This window comes from Vipera berus (assembly GCF_964194415.1).
Source record: "Vipera berus genome assembly, chromosome: 3".
NCBI lineage: Eukaryota > Metazoa > Chordata > Lepidosauria > Squamata > Viperidae > Vipera > Vipera berus.
Window position 1 is genome coordinate 176884960 of NC_138204.1, and position 20719 is coordinate 176905678.

At 37.7% G+C, this 20719-nt stretch overlaps 1 protein-coding gene across 1 annotated transcript in view; it reads left to right on the forward strand.

The window, feature by feature from the left end:
* LOC308666703 (lipoxygenase homology domain-containing protein 1-like) overlaps nucleotides 1-20719 on the forward strand; it is a 226928-nt gene that overhangs the window by 93140 nt on the left and 113069 nt on the right. Inside the window, exons 22-25 of the mRNA XM_081325599.1 lie at nucleotides 1728-1882; nucleotides 4950-5008; nucleotides 6595-6639; nucleotides 8210-8373. Of these exons, the coding sequence (XP_081181725.1) occupies nucleotides 1728-1882; nucleotides 4950-5008; nucleotides 6595-6639; nucleotides 8210-8373 (423 nt within the window). The remainder of the gene's footprint in view (nucleotides 1-1727; nucleotides 1883-4949; nucleotides 5009-6594; nucleotides 6640-8209; nucleotides 8374-20719) is intronic.

Genomic DNA, 20719 nt, shown 5'->3' on the forward strand with positions numbered 1-20719 from the left:
GTGCCATGCACATGTGCAAACAGGCCACACACACCTGCCCAGCATGAGTGCCCCATTCACGCATGCACAAATGGGCCATGCACACCACCCGGGGCTAGTGGCCCCATTTGCACCTGTGTGCATGCATGCATAAATGGGACTGCAGGCACTAGCACAAATGGGGGGAGAACACGTGCACCCATGCACTGGCCAGCCATTTCCATGGCCCACGGGCCAAAAGCCCACATCCCAGTCATGGGCTGCGGCCCATAGGTTGGGGACCCCTGTACTAAAGCATTACATTTTTATCAGTGTATGATTTTGCTTCTAGCAAGAGTTCTAAATAGCTATTTGACAGTAAGAACATTTTGTCCCACTTACAGTAACTATTGTATCGTTCATTATTGATCATTATTACTGTTCTACCTTATGCATATCATATTATATAAATTGTAACATTTCAAGAAGCCAGTTGTGAGGGTATTTTCCATATTAACTAGAAGCTAGAGAACTTGAATTTCAGTTATTTTAATATAGTTAACTGAACTGCCTTTACCAGAGATTTTGATGGTTTGATTATGATTGGGGAACAACAAATAGTTTAGGATAAGTCAACTAATTGAGGAGAGATCTATAAAGACCCTGAGAACCAAACTAGATGATGGTTTTCTTATTGCATTATATCATACTTTCTTTGTCTATGCCATGGGATATTGTGTGAATTTATTCACTGTTATTTTTAAACCATGGATTGCTGCTTAATGTATTATTAATTAATAATGTAATATCAATAATACCAATAAAATAATATTCATTGTGATTTGTCAGCCTAATCTACAAGCCACAGTCTACTAGTCAAAGGCTGCACTTCCTACTTTTATTATATTTTATTTGGTGCCATCCCATTTTATTGAATTAGTTATTTGATTTTGATTTTGTGCCATGTCACTTCAAATGGCTCACAATTCACCACATAGTATATAGTTTTTACTTATTAGATTTTTAATCCTGCATTTATTACTTTATAAGTAACTCAAGTTGGTGAAGATACCCAATACTCTTCCTATTTTCTCCACTCTGTGATGTGAGTTTGGCTGAGAGAGAGTAACTGGTCCAAAGGCACCTAGTTGGCTTTCATTTTAAGGTGGGACTAGAACTCAGTCTCCTGGTTTCTAGACTAGAACCTTAACTATTGCACCAAACTGGCTCTCTATAGTATAGTAATAAACAAAACAAAAGGAAAAAATGAATAAGATGGTCAAAAGACAGCCCAGAATATTGCACCAACATCTAATATCCAAGCCGCCTTAGTCCAAGGCTAATTTATCTCTAAATCCTTGATTTAAGCTTGTTTTACCCCAAACTATTTCATATCTGGCTTTACTTTCTACAATTTGATATACACTTCATGTTCCTCTGCAACTAAATGTCCAAAGAGTTGAGTTGGCCATGTTAAATTCATTGCCATTTTCACACCAATATTGCTCTAGTCCTAACTTATCAAGCTATTGGTAAAAGCTAATTTATACTTCTACTGTTACTCAGCACTGCTGGAAATAAATTGCTATTTCAAGCCAATGAAAACCATTTCAGTTTCTTTAGAAGGAGCCCCCCTACCTAGGAATTCTCCAAAAGTAACCCCAATAAATCTGAAGGCAGAGAGGAAAGATGGATTTCCTAAACACTATTCAACACTGAGCTCATGATAAATCATTGCTTATTATTGTCTGAATTAATGTCTCTTCTAGATTGACATGTTTGAAATACAAGCTGTGTCACTTGAAAATCTACAGAAAGTGCTGCTGTGCTGCAAAAGTGATAACCAGTTGCAGGACTGGTACTGCGAGAAAATAATCATCAGAGAGTCTGGAAAAAACTCAGAAAATATTTTCATCTGTGAAAGGTTGTATTTGATTTTAAAAGAAATTTGCCAAACAATTCTTGATTACTAAACTGGCAATATCATGTCTTTTTGTTGCCAGTAATATAATTCCCTTGATTTTAATCTCTATATTTTGCAATGACACAAGAAATAGCATCAGCAAAAAAAAAAGTATCCAAACTTGTTTCATTGGAATGACAAAATCACTGAAGATGAGAAACATTTTGCTTTCCTGTTAGATATTGTGGTTGGGCTCAACTCATACAAATAACAAACCACTCTTACAGAGAGAATACCCAAGTTGCACTTCCAAAACTCAAAGGAAGCTCACTGTTTATTTCCTGTCTCCCTTAATACTGCCTCCCCCTGTAATTGTTGTCTCCCCAAGATATCTAGTTGCAGGATTTCATAACTTTCTAGAACCTTTCTAGAATCTAGAAAACAGGGGTAACTGTATCTGGTTGAAGGTTTAACTGTTAGCACTCCTGCTTTCATTAACTAGTTACCTTCTGGGAGGAGGCTTCGTGGTAGCAGAACATCCAGATTCAGCCATAGTTTCATTCCATACAGCATTAACCTTGTGAACTCTCAGGCTTCCTCCTTCCGTTATATATTCAAGATGGACAGTATTTAATATTTTATTGTTATGTATATGTAAGGGTGTTGGTCTATACGTATGTTGTATATAGTATGTTTTAGGTTTGTGTCATGTATGTGTTTCACTTCGAGAGCAGGCAACTAAATTTCATTTTTGATGTGTGCCATTGTGCCCACAGTAAAAAATGACAATAAAGGTTATCTTATCTTACTACCTAATGCCCAAAAGGAAAGGTTTCTTGTGTCTTTAACAGTTGTCTAATAGTGGGAATATGAACAGATATAGAATATAGAAAATAATTCTCTCTTCTGCTTCCTGAAACCATTTCATATTCTCATTCCAAGCCAAATTTCTATATCTGTTACATCACCCAGTGTTGATATTGTAATATCAACTTAGTTTTAAATGAGCAATAATTCCTTTATTTTAGAATTATAATGGTATATAAATAATATTCCATCTCCCGTTAGTTCCCTGATTCTTTGTGTAATATTGGCCAGGTGGTTCATGGTTTAAGGCAGACATGTCAAACTCGCGACGTCACGTGATGTCAAGCAATGTATCGGGACATTTTTGCCATTGCCAGCAATGGGGTAGGCGTGGCTTCTGGATGACACATCCGGCCCGCGGGCTGGGAGCTTGACAACTTTAAGGGATTGTTTAAGGGAGCTTTAATGGCAATCAGACTCTTGTCAGACTTTATTCCTATGTTTTTTGGTCTTGAACTGAGAGAGGGAAGTTTTCTTGTAGTTGCTGAGAGAAGCATAGGTTCCATGTTGCTGAACTCCTACTTCTTCCATCTGCATCTTGAATTGCTGAGACTTTTCAAAAGACACGTGTCCTTTTGATGGGTCTGAAGTTTTAATATCATAAGAGCCTGGTGGTGGGGCACAAGTTGGTGCCTCATTAAGTGCTTGATCGGAGTCTTAAGTAACAACAAAACCAGCCCACAACTTCCCACACCCGGAACGAACAGAACAAATTCAAAAACTCATACAATATTTTCTAAATGTGTACCTGGCTTAAATCATGTGGGTAGATATTTTTGAATACCAGAATTGAACCATACATCTCTTCCTCTTTTGTATGTGTGCTTTTTAAAATACTAATAGCAATAAATATTCCACTTAAAGTCCAGGGATGAACAAACCTAAAGAACTCTTAATGGTCCATCAGGATTAATCAACTTAGAAAGGAGGGTGGTTTTTGTTTTTTGTTTTTTGGTAGAAGGCAATATTTCACGATCCAATGCCTTTCATATGACAGCAGTGACTAAGCAAGATATAATTTTAGAATTTGCTAAGGCAAACCTCCAAGGGGTGGTTTTCTATTGCAAAAATGCAGCCAGTCTTTCAACATGAGCTTACCATCCCATAGTAAATGAGCACCCATTTCCTTTTTTTCATCTTCTGCATACAGTGGAAGACCCAGTCTTTTTTCTGAAATGGAATGCAAAATCTTAGTCTTGTTTTCCACTTCCCAATCTATAGATGGGCATTTTTTTTCTCACTTTGAAAAAGCCTGACTTAAATATAACTGCTTAGTATTTTGAACAGCTATTTCTTTTGCTTTATTTTTAGATTCCTGGAGTATTTTTGTTTTAGTTCTGTTGTGAAAAATAAATACAATATTTAGTATCTAAATAATTATGATAGTGGAGTGATACCTTTATTAAGATCAATCAAATTAACATGTGTTGACAAACTCATTGTGTTGAGTTTTCAGTTTTCACTTCTCCAGTGCTATTTATCAGGAAGGTTAGTAGAAAAACAAGCCTTAAAACTTATTAATAAACATCTTTGCTATCTTCCATCTATACTTCTCCTTCTCTGATGTTGTTTGAACTGGTCATTTCACCTGCTGTATAATATGACCATATCTCTATAGCAGACATAATTCTTTGCACTTCCTGCTTTCTTTTCCAATGGGTCTTGACTGTTGTTGTTTCCTTCCCCTACCCTATTCTTTCTTTTGTGAAGATGATGCCTATATGTTTTACATTATGCAGGTCCACATGAAATATCTCTGCATAGGAACCTGTGTTAACCCCATATGTATGTACCTTAAACCAGACCTTAGCAATGGTGAAGAAAAAACCCCTTAAACCTCTTATGATTATCATGATCTTCTGAAAAAAAATCAAATTTCTGCTTGCCAAGTCATGTGATTAAAACATATAATTCCCCCCTTTTTTTGCAAAATTTATAATTTTCATTATTTTTCTTTCTTGAAATTAATACCTTACCTTTGTACAATTGAATGATTACAGCATGATACTGTCAACTATTTTGTGTAGATATATTTTATTATCACATGTTAAAAGCTTTGCAGAACATTGAAGAATTATTATCTTGTAAGTATTCCTACTGAAAAAGTCCCAATTGGATTAATGTTAGACATGGAAAGGCATAATAAACAAATTATATTTTCTTATCCCTTCATTCTTTTCTTCCTTCCTTCCTTCCATTCATTCTTTCTTCTCTTTTGCAGATGGCTGCCATATATGTCTCAAGGAACAATCCATTCAGAAATAGAGCTCTTTGTCCAGGGTAAATTATATAAACTGAATTTGGAGGGAAATTGAATTTTTAAATATAATCTTATTATGGGCTTAGCACTATTGAATTACTCTTGAGCAAACATATTGGACTGTCCTGTAAATCAGTTGCATATAAATTGGTCAATCATGAAAACCAAATACAGACATAATGATCAGGATTTGCTGTATTTTTAACTCCCTATTCTCCATACTACCATAAGGCTTCCAAATCTGGAGGGAGGCCTTCAGTAAGGAATTTATTTTCTCTATAATATTTGGATATTTGCAGCTTTGATCAAGTACTGCAGACCTATGTTACAGTGAGTTTGGGGCAGAGAACAATGATTATAGGCTCATCCTTGTACAATTCTGCCAGTTTCATGTTAAGACGCTTCATTATTTTTGTTCTCGTAATGTTTCTTTTAACTTGGCACCAGCTTACCTCAGATTTAGTGTCAAATTAAGCTGCTCACATTTATAGCAATATTTCTCCTCTTCTTACAACAGACTATAATCCTTGCAGTACAAATGATCTACAGTGCCTTCTTAGAAATTATGGTGATGCCACAGTCAGGGACTGGGTTCTGCTCAGCTCCCATTGCTATGGACCTGCCAACCTTCTGGCTCCTGATTTCAGGGTCATCCTGCTTTTGGAAGCAGGAGAGTTCAATTCTTTCAAACTCCTCCTGAACCAAATAACTATTTCTCCTAACTCTTCCGCACATCATTGCTAAACTTGACAGTTGATTGCTAAGACTCAAAGGCGAAAGGGAGATTCCGTTGTTTCTCTTAACAGAGGGATCTATGAGATTGGAGGCTAGCAGCTATATAACCACACACACACATATCTTATCTTGCCACTCTGCCAAGCCCCAGGCAGCCTTGTGCTTGATCCACAGATGGTGCTGCCTTGTAAAGCAGGATAGCACTTCATGCTTTAGCAGGCAAAAAATCATCCCTATCCCCACATGGATATCAGTGGGGAGTGACATCTGTCTGGTATAGCAGCAGCTGCATGGAATGGTATGAGATTTCTGCTCAGTAAAACAGTTAAGTACATCCTGCATCATTTGGCTCAGGACCAGGTTCTGACAGGTAGTCTATTCATCTCTCAAAACCAGCTTCTTTTAAGGGAGCAATTGGTGTTTATTTTTCTAAGCAAGAGATGATGCCAGAGAAACCCACTAATCACTTTCCTTAAGTTGTCCTACTCCATGAACAAAATTATTTTTATTTAGTTGATTTGTCTCAGATGCAAATAAATTAGTATTATTATGTTGTTGTGCATTAACTGAGTGAGAATGACATGGGGAAGCTCCAAGTATGTTGGCATTCTTTTCATCCATCTCATGGATTGAAGGAAAAAAACATTAACACAGGCAGGAGGAGCAGTCCTGCAAATTATTTAAAGAACAATAGAAAGATGGTTGCTTTTAGATTTTTCAACTGTAATAAGCTGGTTTCTGTAAGATATTTTTTTCTTCTTCTCCAGGAGCAGAAGAGTTAATATTAACTTAGCACTTCTTCCCTCCTTTCACATTTTATTGTAACCTGACAACTCTATTATTAACTGCACTGCTGTTTTATTTTTGGCAGAAATGCAAATAAATCATCATTCAAAAATGCAAGAGGAAGAAAATGGTAAACTGTTCCGTTGCTTTTTTCTTTTAATCAAGTTTAGAGCTGAACTGAAATATGTGGGGGTGTAGGTTCCGTGAACATCCTTGCCTCCTTTTAACAGACACATTTTCTGGGAGGGAGTAACATTATGGAGAGCAATAAAGGCACTCATATAATAAATACCTCTTTGTCCACAATACCTGTTAAGAAAGAAACTCCTGCTTTTATTTTGAATTATTTCTCTTTCATTATCATATGTCCAAACCTGTTAACTATTCACAAAGGCAAGCTGTATTTAAGCCACTTTTTCTTTATTCTGGCAATGTGACTTTGATCTCTTCCTGATGAGATTTCTCTTTGATTGGCATCTTATCATTAGTTAAGTGTAAAGAGGGAAAATGTGTTTTATAGCAAATTAGGCAGCCATCCACAAATGGTGAACAACATAATTTAAAAGAATCAGAGGGTGTGAAGATTTTGCATACAAGGAGGAAAATTTATGATCCAGTTAATTTGGATCCTTTAACTATGACCAATGAAATATTATTCCTGCATGGTTCCTAAACAGAACAATGCTTATTGTTTAATTATCAAAAAACATTTTGAAAATGTGTATTCTAATCAAATATCTGATGCAAGTTGATTCTGATTGATACATTGCTAAACATCATACTTGATGATTAGCATTTTCTAAATGTATAGAAACATTTAGATTTTTTAAAATGTATAGAAAAATATATTCACAGTGCCATTCAGAATGTAAACATTAACACACATTTGAAAATAATTTTAATCATGGTTCTTACTTTTTGAGTGCAAATTGTAAATGAAGGAACATATTTGAGAACATAGAGGGTTACTTAGAAATTTGGTCTCAGTCAATTCTAGTTAAAGTCAACTTCTGTAGCACACAGTGGGGGAATCCTGTGAGGATGTGCCTTGTGCTATATAAAAAAATACCCCCTATTAAAGCTATCAGCACAAGAAAATGATTAGGATATTATACTATCAACCATACATGTGTATATTTATTAATAAGTCATTTTGTATCATTTTGTATCCTGCAATAGCCTTCAAGGTGGCTTACAGGTTAAATTGTTAAATAATATATTTTATCCATATATTGAAAATATGAAAGAATGTGAGATAAGCTACTAAAATCTTTAATTACATTTAATGACATTTTAAAATGGATATCCTTTATTTTTTCAAGTAAGTTCTGAATTTGACAATTCTGTGCATGTTCTCTAAGAATAAAGTCCTCTTTCTGCTATTTGGTAGAGATTACTTTCAGGTAAATCTACATTAGATAGCATTCTGATGTTATATTGAAGAGCTTTGTGTCATGTAATTCTATCTGCTCTTAAAACATTATCAAAGCATAACCTTAGTTTAAAATATTTTACCATCCAACCACCGGATCCCTGAGCACCTGCTTTTTCTTTTAAGCATTCGATTGTTCCCGTTTCCTAGGCTTAGTGATGCATTGTTTGCAATAAAGCTGGTATTGCACAGCTCTCCAGGCACCGGGTAGTTACTGAGATAAAACTGCTCTATCAGTGGAACTCATTTTAATTTTGTTTACCTGCAGGAGAAGATTGGAAAATCACTATAGTCACTGGAGGTTTTGAAACAGCTGGCACAACAGCAACTGTGTCCCTTTATGTTTACGGAGATAACAAGGCTTCGGGTCCTCTTATACTGGGATCTGGAAAACACCAGCTGTTTAATCCCAACAGTACAGATACATTCCAGGTACAATATGACTTCATATAAACAATGAAGAGTAGCTGAGTTATTCAAAACAGGTTTATTCTAAGGTGAATAAGTGACAGACATTTATAATGCTTCTATTGTAATGATTTCAATTCATATTTCATTTTCTCAGTGGTTCATCAAAATAACATGTAGCATTCCTAGAAGAACTGAATGATTGCATATTCATGCCACCAAGCATACTAACATTAATTACCGAGAAGGTGGCAGGAGTATGGGAAGATACTACACTATAACTATATATCAACTTTTCTTTTCCTTTCTGATGCATATACTGCTGTTATTTACATAAGAGAGAAACTGAGTTCTTGCACACATGTTGGCCTGCTACAAACCACTGATTTTAGGGTCTAACATTTCAGCCTGCCAGATAATTCTTAGGACTCAAGGACTTTATACATGATAAATTGACCACATTAAAATCCTTGAGTTGACAGTAAAATATGCTAATATAAATTGTACTACTCCAATAACCAAGTTTTATTCTGCCTCAGTGTTGAGAGCAGTGATTGGTGCAATAACGCAAGACAATTTAAGGGCAATGATTGAGAGAAATCCAGGTTGCTTCCCCTCCTACCAGAGTCACTTACTGTTGCAGAAATGATTATAATGTGTGATAGGGCTGTGTGATGGGGAAGGCTTGAGCGTGATGGTACTTCCCCATGCTAGTAGCCTGTTACTTGAGCTTTTTCTGAATAAGGGCTTTGACAGCATCTGAAACACCACTAAACCTCATTGGAAAAAGTAGCTCAGATGACAAGTTATATCCATGGTGAGGCTTTATTTATCATGATATATATATATATATATATATATATATATATATATATATATATATATATATATATATATATATATATATATATATATATATATATATATATATATATATATATATATATATATATATATATATAGAGAGAGAGAGAGAGAGAGAGAGAGAGAGAGACATGCTGCTCCTCCTCCCAAAGTAATAAAACCAGTAAGAAAGCATAGCCCTGTAAAAAAAAAATTCTTAGTAGCAGCTTCCAAAAATCTAGAACACACTGATTTGGGCAGGATGAACAAAAAAGAGTTGGTAGAAGTTAGTTCCCCTGGCTAATTTAAATCAGCAAGAGCACCAGTCCCTCCTCCCCCTTTTCTGAGTGGTCTGGCATTATTTGAACACTTTGTTAAACATGTACTTAAAAACAAAACTTCCAAAATAGCTACCATCCATCCATCCATCCATCCTTCATCTGTTATCCAAATAATGTTTTAATGACTTAATGTTGCTTTCCAAATGTCTAGATAGCAGATATCTTTGCAGAAATCTGGTGTCCAGGCTCTCCTGCAATCCAAGCCAAAATCACCATAAACCACCACTAAGGCGCTACTTAACTACCAGAGGGCAGCAGCTTCATATTGACAAATAGGAGCTGGGCCAGTTCCAGCCTTTGACCAGGTCATCACCACTTGATCAGAGAGGCTCATAGGTCAACAAGGCTGGTGTTATGAGAAGGGAAGAAGTTATTTTAAAACAGCTAAATAATCATTTAGGCAGCCACCTTTCCACTTAGAAAAAGACAGTATGATGCTAATATGTCCTTTAGAAACAGTTAGAGGACAGCAGCATGGTTCTCAGTGGCAACAAGTGGGACTGACAACTAAGCCACATGGTCATTCAGTGAGATATCATGTGGACACAACAATCTTGCAGCCTCACTTCCACTGTGGCCATTAAGCAAATCACCTGCAATTGTTTAAATAAAACATCATGTGGCTATGATTTGCAATTCTACTGCAGGCTTCTCCAATTTCTGGCAAGCTTCTGGATCACAATTTTTGGATTCACTTGTAGTTGTCCAAAATATAGCCCATTTCCATTACCAGTTGAGCACAGAAATTTTCAAGCATATCAACATGTTTCATCTTGCAGCTGACTATTCATTTTCTTGGCAACAATATATTAATATTTTGCTTCTTTTGGATTACTTGCTCAACTTCCCATTTTAGAATAAAACCCTATGATTTCTTAGTGGTCTACCATCCAAGCTCATTTATAGTTTTTCAGCCAAGATTGACTAGGTAACCAGGAAGTCATCAGATATTCAGCTCAACTTAAAGAAGACTTTAATCTTATTATGAAATTCATGAATTTTTATTTTATCTGAAAATAAACCAAAACACTTTTGCTTCCTATTAACATTGAAGACATTTGAAAGGAGAGGCATGGAAGATTGTATAAGATGATATCCACAGGGTAATCCAGTAAAAACTAATAAAATATACCAAGTTCACAGATAACATAAAACAAAGTATGTAGCTACCTTCACGCCCTTAAGATGGTGGGATGGGATATTGGGAATTTTTACCCAAAAAATCTAAAAGGTACCAGTCTGGAGAGCTGATGCACAGTTGCCTACATAATGTAAAATGTGAAAGGCATGTAAAATGATGACAGTTAACAAAATTAAACAAATATGTATTGTAATAGCCATTGCAACTACCAACATTACATTTTACCCCTTTCAGAAATGATTATATTCTGCGTTTAAAAATTAAAATGTTCACCTTCCCCTAATCCAGGTGCAGATACTTGATAGAAGAAGACCTTGAATTTGAACTTTGAAGTGAGTTCCATTGATATCTGAGAAATCAATGTCTGTGGGACTGAGCACAAACTAATGGGATTTATTTCAAGACAGGAGACAACACCTCCCATTCTCAGTATTTATCTGTTGTTTTGATTAATTGTATAAATTTGTTGTTGTTGTTAGTTGCGAAGTCGTGTCCGACCCATCGCGACCCTATGGACAATGTTCCTCCAGGCCTTCCTGTCCTCTACCATCTTCTGGAGTCCATTTAAGCTCACACCTACTGCTTCAGTGACTCCATCCAGCCACCTCATTCTCTGTCATCCCCTTCTTCTCTTGCCCTCCATCTTTCCCAGCATTAGGCTCTTCTCCAGTGAGTCCTTCCTTCTCAGTAGGTGGCCAAAGTATTTGAGTTTTAGCTTCAGGATCTGGCCTTCTAAAGAGCAGTCAGGGTTGATCTCCTCTAGGACTGACCGGTTTGATCGCCTTGCAGTCCAAGGAACTCGCAGGAGTCTTCTCCAGCACCATAGTTCAAAGGCTTCAATTCTTTGGCGCTCAGCCTTTCTTATGGTCCAGGTTTCACTGCCATACATTGCAACTGGGAAGACCATAGCCTTGACTATACGCACTTTTGTTGACAGGGTGATGTCTCTGCTTTTTAGTGTGCTGTCTAGATTTGCCATGGCTTTCCTCCCAAGGAGTAAGCGTCTTTTAATTTCTTGGCTACAGTCCCCATCTGCAGTGATCTTGGAGCCCAGGAAAATAAAATCTGTCACTACCTCCATTTCTTCCCCATCTATTTGCCAGGAGTTGAGAGGGCCGGATGCCATGATCTTGGTTTTCTTAATGTTTAGTTTCAACCCAGGTTTTGCACTCTCCTTCTTCACTCGCAACAAGAGGCTCTTTAGTTCCTCTTCACTTTCTGCCATTAGAGTGGTATCATCTGCATACCTTAGGTTGTTGATGTTTCTTCCGGCAATCTTAATTCCAACTTTTGATTCATCTAGCCCTGCCTTTCTCATGATGTGCTCTGCATATAAGTTAAATAGGCAAGGCGACAGTATACAGCCTTGCCGGACTCCTTTCCCAATTTTGAACCAATCAGTGGTTCCGTGTCCAGTTCTCACTGTTGCTTCTTGGCCCACATATAGGTTTCTCAAGAGACAAATAAGATGGTCTGGTATGCCCATCTCTTTAAGGACTTGCCACAGTTTCTTATGATCCACACAATCAAAGGCTTTAGCATAGTCAATGAAGCAGAAGTAGATGTTTTTCTGGAACTCTCTAGCTTTCTCCATGATCCAGCGTATGTTAGCAATTTGATCTCTAGTTCCTCTGCCTCTTCGAAATCTTGCCTGTACTTCTGGTAGTTCTCGATCCACATACTCCTGGAGTCTAGCTTGTAGAATTTTAAGCATAACTTTACTAGCATGAGAAATGAGTGCAATGGTGCGATAGTTTGAACATTCTTTGGCACTGCCTTTCTTTGGAATTGGAATGTAAACTGATCTTTTCCAATCCTGTGGCCACTGTTGAGTTTTCCAAATTTGCTGGCAAATTGAGTGTAGCACTTTTACTGCATCGTCTTTTAAGATTTTGAATAGCTCAGCTGGAATACTGTCACCTCCACTAGCTTTGTTGTTGCTCAGCTTTTCTAAGGCCCACTTCACTTCACATTCTAGGATGTCTGGCTCGAGGTCAGTGACCACCTCATTGTGATTTGCCACCTCTTCTTAATCTCTTCTGCCTCTGTTAGGTCCCTGCCATTTTGGTCCTTTATCATGCCCATTTTTGCATGAAACGTTCCTTTCATCTCTCCAATTTTCTTGAAAAGATCTCTGGTCCTCCGTATTCTATTGTTTTCTTCTATTTCTTTGCATTGTTCATTTAAGAAGGCATTCTTATCTCTTCTAGCTATTCTTTGGAATTCTGCATTTAATTGGGCATATCTTTCTTTTTCTCCCTTGCCTTTCGCTTCCCTCCTTTCCTCAGCTATTTGCAAAGCTTCCTCAGATAGCCATTTTGCTTTCTTGCATTTCTTTTTCTTTGGGATGGTTTTGGTTGCTACCTGTTGTACAATGTTGCGAACCTCTGTCCATAGTTCTTCAGGCACTCTGTCTATCAGATCTAATTCCTTAAATCTATTTGTCACCTCTACTGTATATTGAACAGGGATATGATTTAATTCATACCTGACTGGCCTAGCGCTTTTCCCTACTTTCTTTAATTTAAGCCTAAACTTTGCAACAAGAAGCTCATGGTCTGAGCCACAGTCAGCTCCTGGTCTTGTTTTTACTGACTGTATAGAGCTTCTCCATCTTTGGCTGCAGAGCATATAGTCAATCTGATTTCTGTGTTGACCGTCTCGTGATGTCCATGTGTAAAGCCGTCTCTTGGGTTGTTGGAAAAGAGTGTTTGCTATGACCATCATATTCTCTTGACAAAATTCTATCAGCCTGTGCCCTGCTTCATTTTGTACTCCAAGGCCAAACTTGCCTGTTATTCCAGTTATCTTTTGGCTTCCTACTTTAGCATTGCAATCCCCCATGATGATAAGGACATCATTTTTGGGTGTTAGTTCTATAAGGTGCTGTAGAGCTTCATAGAACCGGTCAATTTCATCCTCTTCAGCACCGGTGGTTGGGGCATAGACTTGGACTACTGTGATATTGAATGGTTTGCCTTGGATTCGAACTGAGATCATTCTGTCATTTTGAGGATTGTATCCCAGTATTGCTTTTCCTACTCTTTTATTGACTATGAAGGCTACTCCATTTCTTCTGAGGGATTCTTGCCCGCAGTAGTATACCTGATGGTCATCTGAATTAAATTCACCCATTCCTGTCCATTTTAGTTCGCTGATACCTAAGATGTCGATGTTTAGTCTTGTCATCTCTTGTTTGACCACGTCCAGCTTTCCTTGATTCATGGATCTTACATTCCAGGTTCCTATGGAGAAAAAATCTTTACAGCATCGGACTTTCCTTTCACCACCAGACATATCCACAGCTGAGCGTCCTTTCGGCTTTGGCCCAGTCGCTTCATTCTTTCTGGCGCTACTAGTGCTAGCCCTCTGCTCTTCCCCAGTAGCATATTGGACGCCTTCTGACCTGAGGGGCTCATCTTCCAGCGTCATATCGTTTTGCCTTTTGGTACTGTCCATAGGGTTTTCATGGCAAAGATACTGGAGTGGTTTGCCATTTCCTTCTCCAGTGGATCACGTTTTGTCAGAACTCTCTGCTATGACCTTTCCGTCTTGGGTGGCCCTGCACGGCATAGCTCATAGCTTCATTGAATTACGCAAGCCCCTTCGCCACGACAAGGCAGTAATCCATGAAGGGGTGTATAGATTTAGTTCCTCCCAAAATAAAATATGTGATGTGAAATGTACCTTCAGTTAAAATAAATATACTTTATTTTGGTATTGCAGATCCAGCTCTGCCATCTTTTCTTAAATCTACAGTATAAGCTGCCTTATACTTAATGCATTTACATCATGGGATCTTACACAGCTTAGTTGTAATCAGTTGTACAGGGTTGTCTAATCTTGATAGCCTGATTAGGTCTTTTTTGCAAGTCATCTATCTTCTATAGTCTAATACTCTCTAGTAGCCTGTCATGAGAAAACCTAAGCAGTTTCGGTTTTGTCTTTTGAAAGAATATATGACATTTATAAGCAAACTACATTATTAGATTGCAGTGAAGTGCATCATATTTTATAGAGAATGATGCAAGGATTTTCAATCTAAGCTCTTTTTTTGTTTTCTTGAAAAGTAAATGTGATGAAAATCTCTGTAAACATTCCTTTCAGATTTCATTTATATGTTGAGATTTTTATGGAAAGACAGGAGAGTCATAAGAAATAAGAAATTGAATGCATTTCTTGGAATACATTATCATGAATTCAGCTGAATATATGCAAGATTAATTTATATGGATTTTTTCAGAGCACTTTGCCACGAACTGAGCTGGAAATAGAAAATACTAATTTATATTAATTTAAAAAATACTCACTAGGCCAGGCATGTCAAACTTGCGACATCACATGATGTCTCACAACGTATCGTGACTTTTTCCCCATTGCCAGCCATGGGGTGGGTGCTGTTTCCACATGACACATCCGGCCCACAGGCCGGCAGTTTAACATGCCTGCACTAGGCTATATTAGCAAGTGAATTCTATACCAAAACATATTACCAGGTGAGAAAATGTGACTCAGGTGAAATAAGTGGTAAAAAATGTTATCACCAAGATTTCCCCATTCTCCAGAGTCAGTTATTAGAGCAGTGATCACAAAAACTCAGTTTGATTTGAGGTAAGACCTATCACTCACTGATTTTCTCCCTTCCTTCTGCTCTCCATATTGCACTTACAATATGATCCTTTTTTATTTATTTATTCATTTATTATTGGGACTTATATGCCGCCCTATCTCCCAAAGGACTCAGGGCGGCTAACAACAATAAAATACAATGATACAAAAGTTAAAAAGAATTAAATTAACAGCCCCAATAGAATAAATTAAAATTGTAGTTAAAAATTAAAAAAACATTTTAAAATCCCTATCGTCACTCCAGGTCAGCCTGATGGAAAAGAAATGTTTTAAGGCTGCGGCGAAAGGACCGGAGATCCGGGGCCATCCGGAGCTCAAGGGGAAGTTGGTTCCATAGGGCTGGCGCTCCCACAGAGAAGGCACTCCCCCTGGGGGTCGCCAGCCGACATTGTCTAGCCGACGGCACCCTGAGGAGGTCCTCTCTGTGTGAGCGAACTGGGCGATGGGAGATCGTTCCCGGCAGCAGACTAGATAACTAGATAACTTTGCCTAGATAACTTTTTTAAATTGCTACCATGCTTCCTCCCTTCAAAATTTGGAGGTTTGTAAAATTGGGTCAGGAATGGAGATTTGTGGAGGCCTAGAATTTGAACAGAATAGTTGTAGCATGTGTGCCTAGCTCCAGAAAAACAATAATATTCCCAATTGTCTGTTTCTATTTAAAAGCTGAACTTCAGCAGAATCTGGTGGATGCTTAATTGTCTGAAGCTGTCCAAAGTTCTTAGAGGGATATTTCTGGATGCTGAATATTGAACATGAGACTGTTTGCATGCAATGAACTATACACCTTCATTGTGTTGACAAACCTTAGCCACAGTGGTGGGATTCAGATATGTGAACAACTGGTTCTCTGTGTGGATGCCACTTCCAGAAATCCATTCTGGGCCTGGGCAACAAAAATTAGTTACCGGTTATGCTGAACTGGTGTGAACTGGGTGAATCCCACCACTGCTTAGCCCCCTATGTAGTCACTGGAAGTAAACATATTACAAAAAGGAATTACCCAAAGTCAATCCATTTCAAATTTCAAAACTAAAAGCTTTGGTTTTGTATTAGTTATAATAATAGTAATAAGTTGGAAGGGACCTTGGAAGTCATTTAGTCCAACCCCCTGCTCAGGCAGGAAACCCTATACCATTTCAGACAAATGGCTGTCCAGTCTCTTCTTAAAAACTTCCAGTGTTGGAGCATTCACCACTTCTGGAGGCAGGTTGTTCCACTGGTTAATTGTTCTAACTGTCAGGAAGTTTCTCCTTAGTTCTAGGTTGCTTCTCTCCTTGACTAGTTTCCATCCGTTGCTTCTTGTCCTGCTTTCAGGTGCTTTGGAGAATAGCTTGACTCCTTCTTCTTTGTGGCAGCCCCTGAGATATTGGAACACTGCTATCATGTCACCCTCACCCTTCTCTTCGTTAAACTACACATACCCAATTCCAGCAACCGTTCCCTATATGTTTTAGCCTCCAGTTCCCCAATCATCTTTGTTGCTCTTCTCTACTCTTTCTAGAGTCTCAACCTCTTTTTTACATCATGGTGACCAAAAATGGATGCAGTATTCCAGGTGTGGCCTTACCAAGGCATTGTAAAGTATTAGTAGTTCATGTGATCTATTAGTACTTCACATGATCGTTATGAATAACTCTAAAAATTCATTGTTATATAATACAGGGAATAAATGGGCCATTCCCTTGGTTCTCTGGATCTATACACAGATCTCCCTAAATGTTGTTTCTATTTTCAATATAAATGCGCAAAATATATTAACAGCTTTTAGGTGTTATTGTTTTCTAATGTAACTTGGATGTTCTTCATCAGACATGTCAAACTTCCAACGTCACATGACATCACACAATGTATCAGAGCCTTATCGCCATTGCCGGCAATGGGGTGGGTGCGGCTTCTGGATGACACGTCCGGCCCTCAGGCCAACAGTTTGACACCCCTGTTCTTGATAAAGATGTGAAGTGGCTATGAATGAAAGATAATTCTGCACCCTACTTCCCGCATGTTGCAGGCATGTTAGAAATACATTTACATAAGGTGCAAATATCAAGAAATGTGGACAGTGATGTATGTATAAGCATCTTTTTTTATTGAAAAGTTTTACAAAATTTTTAATAATAACCCCCCCTCCCCATCAACCCTCCCCCCTTCCCTCCCCCCCCGGACTTCCCAAAGCAGAATACAGAGTATTACATATAGCAATCTTATGCAAACATATGCTAAATATCTATTACAACGTTAACAAACCTTCTACCCTTTAACTCCCTTATAACAAAACTAAAGTAATTATAATAACACTTCTATAATTGTAAAAATTATTCATATGCTATTTGAAACTTTTTAGTCCCATATTTGTTCTGAATATAATAATCCATCTTTTCCATTCCAAAATATATTTTTCTTGTGACTGTTCTTTCAAATATGCTGAAACTTTTGCCATTTCAGCTACGTCCATTACTTTAAGTATCCATTGTTCTATTGTAGGTAAATCTTCTTTCTTCCAATGTTGCGCCACCAACAGTCTGGCTGCCATTATTAAGTGTAACATTAATTTAGTTTCTATAACAGTACAATCCGAAATAAATCCCAATAAGAATAGCTGCGGAGTAAATCTTATTTTTTTAAAGACTTTCTGAAAAATCCACCATATTTTTATCCAAAAGGCTTTAACATTTTTACATGTCCACCATATGTGATAATAAGTTGCCTCTTCACTACCACATCTCCAACACTTAGGTGGTTGATTTGGATACATACATGCTAACTTTTTAGGATCTAAATGCCAATTCGTGGTTTTGGAGTTGGGTATCATCAGTATGCTGATGATACCCAGCTTTTCATTTCAACCCCAAACCACCCAAGTGATGCCCTCGACATGATGTCCCATTGCCTGGAGGTGGTCTGGGTCTGGATGGGGAGGAACAGGCTTCGGCTCAACCCTGACAAGACTGAGTGGCTGTTCGTGCCGGCATCCTGGGAAATTCAGATTACTCCATCTCTTGCTATGGGGGGTGAGCTATTGCCCCCCGTAGATAGGGCGCGCAACTTGGGGGTCCTCCTAGACTCACAGCTCTCTTTAGAAGATCATATAGGAGCTGTGACTAGGGGGGCCTTTGCCCAGGTTCGCCTGGTGCGCCAGTTGCGGCCCTATCTGAACTGGGATGCCTTGCGTACAGTCACTCATGCGTTTGTGACCTCTCGTTTGGACTACTGTAATGCTCTCTACATGAGGCTGCCCTTGAAGACCACTCGGAGGCTCCAACTGGTGCAGAATGCAGCCACGCGAGTTGTGTTGGGAGTTTCCCGATACTCCCATGTTACACCTTTGCTCCGCGAGCTGCATTGGCTGCCGGTTGCCCTCCGGGTGAGATTCAAGGTGCTGGTAATGACCTACAAAGCCCTACATGGCATGGGTCCGGATTACCTACGGCAGCACCTGCGGCCGGTGTCAACTTCCCTCCGTCCAGTGCGCTCCCACAGAGAGGGCCTCCTCAGGGTGCCTCCGATCAGATAATGTCGACTGGTGGCCCTCAGGGGGAGGGCGTTCTCTGTGGGCGCGCCAGACCTGTGGAACCGCTTGCCGGTTGAGCTCCGGATGGCCCCCGACCTCCGCTCCTTCCGGCGGGATCTAAAAACTTATTTATTTGAGCAATCCAGCCTGGTCTGATGGGTTTGGGGTTGGGTTTTTAATATGGTTTTAACTATTGTATAGATCGGGCATAAATTATTTAATTGTTTTTTAACTTTTGTACTTTGCTTTTTAATATTTAATACACCACCCTGAGTCCTTCGGGAGAAGGGCGGTATAAAAATTTAATAAATTAATAAATAAATAAATCTATAAAACATCTTGTAAAAATTCTCTCTTAGGTTTTGTGCTTGTGTAAATTTTACATTTCTAACCCAAATTTTTCCCCAAGTATCCATCATTATGGGCTCTTGACTATTCTGAGCCCATTTTATCATACAATCTTTAACTAACTCCGATTCTGAATCAATCTCTATAAGAGCATTATATAACCTTTTTATATGTGATTGACTTTGATCTCTAATTTGCTTTATCAAATTTTCATCAGCTTTTACTATACCAATTTTCTGATCTTCTATCCATCTAGCTTGTAATTGTATAAACTGAAACCAAGTCTGTACTATTTTTTCTTCCTTTAAAACATTTAAAGGTTTCAGTTTCAAAATATTCCCTTCCATCCTAAGAAGTTCTTGATAAGTAATCACATCTTGTTTCTGCTCCACATTTATATTTCCTATTGTATGTCTAGGTATTGCCCATATAGGTATTTTATTATTTAATATATATTGGTACTTTTTCCAAACTTGGAGCAAAGCGTTCCTTAAGATATGAATCTTAAAAATATTATCCACCTTTTTGTCATAAAATAAATACGCATGCCATCCATACAATAAATCATACCCCTCAATATTCAGTATTCTTTCATCCGTTAAATTGAACCAATCACTAATTGTTGATAACACAACTGCATCATAATATAATTTCAAATTGGGCATCTTCAAACCCCCTCTCTCACGTGCATCTTGCATTATTTTAAGCTTTACTCTTGGTCTTTTCCCTGCCCAGATAAATTTATTAATACCTTTTTGCCACTCATTTAAATTTGCATCTTTCTTAAGTATTGGTATCATTTGGAACAAAAATAAAAATTTTGGTAAGACATTCATCTTCACGGCTGCTATTCTCCCCAACCAAGACAATTGTAATTTTTTCCAACTATCAATCTCCTTTTGTACTTTTTACCATAACAATTCATAATTGTTTTTATATAATTTCACATTCGATGCTGTGATATACAGTATACCCCCAAGTATTTAACCTTTTTTACTATTCCAAATCCTGTTGATTTTTCTAACGCTTCTCTTTGTTTTATAGTCATATTTTTGTTAATATTTTAGTTTTTTGCTTATTAACTTTAAATCCAGAAACTTGTCCATATTGTATTATCACATCCAGTAATTCTAAAACCGATTGAGTAGGTTGACTTAAAGTAACAACCAAGTCATCTGCAAACACTCTCAATCTATAATCTTGATGCCTAATTTTAATTCCCTTTATCTTATTTGATTCACATATTTTAATCAATAATATTTCCAGTGTTAGAACAAACAACAATGGTGATAAAGGGCATCCCTGCCTTGTTCCTTTTTCAATTTTACAAATTTCTGTTAAATTACCATTAACAATTATTTGTGCCGTTTGCTTTTGATATATTGCTTTAATAACCTGTAAAAAAAATCCCCAAATTCCATCTTTTCTATTACTTTCAATAAAAATTGCCAGTTCAATTGATCAAAAGCCTTCTCTGCATCTAAAAATATCAATGCAGCAGAGACTTGGTTGTTTCTTTCCAAATATTCCAATAAGTTAACAATTTGTCTTACGTTA